Source organism: Melitaea cinxia, chromosome 29, assembly GCF_905220565.1.
Source record: "Melitaea cinxia chromosome 29, ilMelCinx1.1, whole genome shotgun sequence".
Lineage (NCBI taxonomy): Eukaryota > Metazoa > Arthropoda > Insecta > Lepidoptera > Nymphalidae > Melitaea > Melitaea cinxia.
Genome location: NC_059422.1, coordinates 6,778,824 through 6,785,259, shown reverse-complemented (window position 1 = coordinate 6,785,259; position 6,436 = coordinate 6,778,824). Strand labels below are relative to the sequence as shown.

At 31.6% G+C, this 6,436-nt stretch overlaps 1 protein-coding gene across 1 annotated transcript in view; it reads right to left on the bottom strand.

Moving 5' to 3' along the window:
* Positions 1 to 3,149: 3,149 nt before the first annotated feature.
* Positions 3,150 to 6,436, bottom strand: part of LOC123667973 (homeobox protein invected-like) — a 65,066-nt gene continuing 61,779 nt past the window's right edge. The window contains exons 4-5 of the mRNA XM_045601799.1: positions 4,008 to 4,111; positions 3,150 to 3,526 (exon numbers count right to left, since the gene is read on the bottom strand). Coding sequence (XP_045457755.1) covers positions 3,263 to 3,526; positions 4,008 to 4,111 — 368 coding nt within the window. The 3' untranslated portion in view covers positions 3,150 to 3,262. The remainder of the gene's footprint in view (positions 3,527 to 4,007; positions 4,112 to 6,436) is intronic.

Here is a 6,436-nt window from a genome sequence, read left to right as displayed (position 1 = left end):
AAATATTTTTAAAAATACTGTCATTAAATAACTCTCATCTAACTAATACTGCTACATTGCACAATAAATAACTTAATTATTAATTTTAATTTTTTGTTAAAAACTGTTCTCTAATTAATATTTACATTGAATTTATTAATTATTTTTACAATTCAAATGCGAACATATAAGTACAATGAACTACATTACAATAATAACGAATTTATATGATGGCAAGTTTATAATTGCAAATTAATGACAAGTGTTTCTATAATAATATAATTACAATAAATACACGTTACGATAATTTTTAAAAAATAAATATTTTACATTATTTGACAAGAAAATGTTTTACAATGATAATAATTACACATTTATGCAATTTAATGATTATGTGAATACTTTGACAAATAATGATTTATTTCAATATGATTTGCAGTTATTTTAGTTAATGTTATGCGAAATTTGTTTATAATTATAAAATGATGTTTGATGTGTCAGTTCGATTTTATTTATTAATGATTTATATAACTATCGCTCGCTTCAGCCTGTAACACCCCACTGCTGGGCATATGCCTCTTTTCTCGTGCAGGAGAAGGATCAGAGCTTAATCCACAACGCTGCTCCAATGTGGATTGGTGGATATATATATAATAAATATATATAATTACAGTTATGTTTAAAATAGTAGCCTCGTGTAAGCAACTTGTAACATATCTTGTGTTTTAGTAACATGAATGACTTTGTTTTTAGGTACAGTTACTCCTATATTAGGATGTTTATGAGACGGTGTTATCAAAGTGTGATCGTTCAAGTAGTAGGCACTTTAATTACGAAATGACATACATATGTATATGCATATTATATAATTCTACTTGGCAGATGTCTGTACATAAAATATATTTAAGAAAAACTAATTACACGAGACTTTATTTCAGAATAGGAACAAAACATTGATAATAATATTATTTTTATCTGTCTGTATGTTTGTTCCAGATCATCTTCTGCATGAAATCGGATGCTGCGATGAGTAGGCGTAGAAAAAAACTACAAAGGGTATCGTGACAATCTTTTAGGGACTTTTTATATAAAAAAATCTAATGTGATGTTATCGCTTTCGCTCTATCACAGAGGTGTAAACAATAAATTCGGGGGCTATTTCATATAAGAAACATTTTGATATTCTTACGTCAAATACAAAAAAAATACTAAGTGTTAAATACAGTTCGGTGATATTGAATAGAAAACTTTTTATATGTGCACGTGTGTAGAAGTAGTCTATGTAATATAATATATGGAGTATGGACAATATATCATATGTAAACAAAACATTTAATAAAAATTAGAATGTAAAATATGATGATATGTAAATGTTGCCGCCTTTTGTACAAGCTTGTATTGGTGTACTTATTGTACAGTAAAGAATTTAAATAAATAAATAAAATAGGTCAGGTCTATATAATCGTATCAATAGGGGTCTATTTTGAGGGGGTATAGTTTAGAATTATGTTAAGGGTGTTGGTGCCTGTCTCTTCGCAAAGCTGCAGTCGATTATTGCAAAGTGCAATTTGGGAGGTTTTCGGGGTTGTAGAGAGTCGTGGGTTAAACTTGGGGGTTTGTGCCCCTTGAGACTTTTGATCAGCACGTTGAAAGCTACCCCTATGCAAAATTTCAGCCAATTTAGCCAAGAGCCATTTTCCATACAAATTGTGCGGGGTCATTTGAACTAATATAACATGTATCTACGCTCACGAGCTGTCTAAACTAATAATAAATTATTTTTTTCGCAGTGTCTAATTTATTAGCTAATGTTAATGTAACGTGTAATATATAATTATATATGTTAATATTATTATGTAATGTGCTGTGTGGCTACGGCACTAAAGAATTTAGCCACCCCCTCTCTTCCCGTGGGTGTCGTAAGAGGCGATTAAAGGATAACAAGGTTCCACAACCACGTTGGAACTTAAGAAGCCGACCGATGGCGGGATAACCATCCAACTGCTGGCTTTGAAATACACAGGCCGAAGACGGGCAGCAGCGTCTTCGGTGCGATAAAGCCAGCCCTGCGGTCACCAACCCGCCTGCCCAGCGTGGTGACAATGGGCAAAACACATGAGTTCACGTTATTTTTGGCGTAAACTTGTGGAGGCCTATGTCCAGCAGTGGACTGTATAGGCTGTAATAATAATAATAATAATAAAAAATATGTTAATATTATGTAAGTATAGTTTCTTGAAAATCATCACACTTTGACAACACCTACCTCATAAGATATCTCATAGCTATTAACAGTTTTAGGACCAATTTAGCTGTTTGCTGATAATGTTTATTACGCACATTAGTTACTGATAGACCTCATCAATAAGACGTGAATCCTGAATTAAGATTACAAGTTTTTGTTTCACAGTTTGCGAACAGAAACATCTGCATGATAGAGGTTGATAGTGAAACAAGATTCACATATCGGATACTTTTATCTTTAGGATACGAGTATCTGTAACGTTATCAGCGACCGGCTTAATTGATCCTTAATTTATTGTTATATTTCGAGATCGATATTTTGAATTTTGCTGTACACTTAAGTGTACAGCAAGGACTGGACGTATATAGGTATCCAAATCTATTATTTCAGACTCAAATAAATCCGGTATGTTTGTGTTGATGTTCAAACCGTGTTGGTATTATCTCCAAAAATGTATACGTAAAATATAAAAGACATTTATGAAGTTATATTTCTATTGGCGCGTTAGAGAAAAATGATGAGGGTAAGTTTATGATGCGCGCGCATCGTTACAAGAAATCGACACCCTGAAGTTAGCCAGTCAATGAAGAAGAAGTTAGCAACGCTAGCCAATGAAGTATAACTTCTTACGTGCGTACGTAAGCTTTTAATATCGACGAAGAATTTATTGTTATAGTTACTTTGTTTAATCGCGATTGTTTTAAGCCTATTATGTAATTATAGGCTATATCACTCTATGACTCGGGACGATCATCTATGTAGTTTTCAATAACTTTAACAATAACTCGCTTTTATATTATTTTCCATTTAATAGGAAACTACATTTTTAATTTCATTGTTTTTGGAAAACTGAAGATTTATTTATAAATACGTGTAAACGTGTGCAAGTGAGTTTGTGATACATATAATATATTTACAAAAACTCAATAAAAATAAATTATTTATTACATCTACTATAAAAGCCAATTTTATTTTCATTATTTCAAAGGTGTCACTCTACACTTGTATACATTTTTGAAGAGTTATCATTGATATGCACTAAACTCCTTGTCTATTCTGTTCTCTTTCTCTTGCCTTCATCTCTAGTTCCTCTTCTTCTTTCGTCAGTGGTATCGTGCTATGGTTGTACAACCCTTGGGCCATCAATTGTAAGGCCAGCGGGTTCCTCTGTCCAGACGCCTTCTTGATCTTGGCTCGTTTGTTCTGGAACCAGATCTTGATCTGAGCTTCCGCCAGGCCGAGCTCAGCGGCGAGGGTCTGTCTCCGACGCTCGGTCAGGTAACGGTTCTCGGCGAACTCGTGCTGTGTGGAGATTAATATTTCTTTTAAGTGGGAAAACTAATGAAAATCTCACTACAAAGTATACTTTGTTTTCAAATTAACGCTATATTTATATAAATGAAAAATTAAACCATGAAAAAACGCTGAGTCGATAAAAATAAATGTTGAGTAAAGGCTATAATATCTATTATTTTGATATAAAAATTATTATTTTTTACTATACGAAATAATAATATGTTGCTTAATTGTAATAACAATGCAAATACCATATTTTTGGTAAAGTACTCGTAATAAAAATAACAGAATAAAAAATGTTACATTTCGTGGTAAGACATATGTAGGTAACTAGGTAAATTGCAAAATAATGACGGATACATTAAAAATAATGATGGACAATCATTGTATTTTTAAAAATTAAAACCAACGTGACTAAATTGCGAAATAATGATGGCTACAAAGTAAAAATAATGATAACAGAATTATTATTTAAACTTCATTTAACCTTTAGTCTAGCAAGCTGCGGTCCAGAAAATGCAGTTCTAGGTCTCTTCTCGTCTGTTGGGGTTCCGTCCCCGGGAGGTTTCTTTGGCCTTCTGGTGCGAGGACCTGCATGGAAAAAATTATTCATTAAAGTAACTTACTATAAAAACCTCACAAGGGTTAATTGATCTTATTTATCAGGCTGTTAATGTATGACATAAAAATATTCTTCATGTAACAAGGCCTGTTAATTGAAACAAGTTTTACGAATATTATCACGGTTTATTAAGTTTTTTTTAGATGCCCTCCGTGACCGTTCTCCCGTGACCATGGTTGCTGTAAAGTATCCGAAATCCCGTCGGGCATCTAATAAACGTTTCATTATGTGTGAAATTCGCGTAAACATTAGAAAACAATAAGGCCTGTTAATTTTGTCAGAGAATATTTTGTCTTTATTCGGTAAGGGTTACAACTTGTAACGCTTCACCGTGGCACCGTGGGTTACTGATCAACTTTTTTACCAAAATATACAATTACTAACAGGTATTTATGAGAATAGCAGAGATAGGCTTTGACATAATTCCAAACCGTAATATAGAGATTGATAAGGACAAATAGTCAGACAAGTAAAAATATACATGTAGCTACCCATTGTGGGGTTTATATATAAATATAAATTTCGTCGTGTATTTGAAAAAAAAATCGTCGAATTTTTTAAAATAAAAAGTGACCTATTTTACTTCTAATACCTCCAAGAATATGTGTACAACATTTCATGATGATGAGTTAAGTAGTTTTCGCGTGAAAGCGTAACAAACAAACTTACATTCACATTTATAATATTAGTAGGGATTGTAATCTTCAATCCTCACATCTAAAAAGATTGTATATACATAGTTCAAGTTGTTTATTTAAATATTAAAAACATATAAAATGTGAAGCAACAGCAAGCTTAGAGAGAGAAAAAAATTAATATTGAGATTTTTTTTCTAGATTGTCAATTTTCATCGTTTTTTTTTTGTTACTTTAATTAAAATCGCTGTAGTTGAATTCCTTAACGAAGAGGCTCTTAAATGCAAAGAGACTTCTAGTAATATTGATCGATTCGGTTCGTTGTTGTTGACAAAACAAAACAAATATTTTGCTCTACTAAAGTGTAATAATAATAATAACGGTAACGCACGCATATTTATTTTGCAAGAAAATAAATAGGTAATAACTATATGTACAGTGATTAAGAAAACATTCTTTTGTTATTTATTAATATATTCTTATTATTTTATTATATGTTATTATATTCTTTTGTAGTTATAAACGCGTATTTTTTATTTTCAGAAAAAAAAAATCGACAATTTAAGTTTGTTCTGCTTGGATTTTAAAAATATTGAGATAAGAAGTAGTTGTATACTTAAATTTTAAAAATAATTTGTTTAAATCAAATAAATCGCAATGTTTCTTAATTATAATAATCTCAATTCGACTCAGTTGTATCACACAAATAAAACCATCAATTCTACAGTTAAAACACAAAATAAAATGTTACACACACACAAAACAAATGTTAAACAAATACACAAACAGCACACACAAAGCACAAAAAAAAACAGGCACATCCCCGCAGGCATTCCCGTCAAGCGGACGATGCAATATCTTAACCAATTCATACATAGCTATCTAATTTTAAAATTGGTCAAAATATTGCACCGACCGCCTCACGGGTCCTCCAAACTGCTCCTGTAAAAAACGTTAACAGGCCACATGTCATTAAATGACAAAGAAAGTGCGTGTACTCTCTTTGTCATTTAATGACACACCACTAGGAGTTTAATCATTAATAACGATTACCGTCATATTTAAAAACTAGCGACCATCCTCGGCTTCGCACGGGTGCAATGCTAATAAAATGATACTAAAATACACTACAAAATATAAAATTAATATTTGCAATGTAAGCGCAAAAAATGTGTTTATTTACGATATGCCCATTCGAAACCTCTAAAAATGTCAGTATTCCTACTATATTATGCATGTATTAAACCTTCCTCTGGAATCACTCTATTTACTAAAGACAACCGCATCAAAATCCGTTACGTAGTTTTAAAGATCTAAGCATACAGACAGCGGGAAGCGACTATGTTTTATAATATGTAGTGATATATCTGCCTCTTTCTCTTATTAAACGTTGCAAGGAAAACGTCACGCGCAGAGCAAATCAACGTTACTGTTGCACACAAATTTACTTCTCATGTTCGTTTCATATACGCGTCTTACATCGTTTGTTAATGAGTAAACTCCTATCATGATAATGACTACTAACATAATAACAAACTATACAATAAAGTAACAAAAAAGTACACATTAAAATAGTTAAAATGTACACAAAAAAAAATATCATATTTTTTTTTAACACAAACAAAAATAATAAAAAAGGTACAGTTAGTTACATAAGTA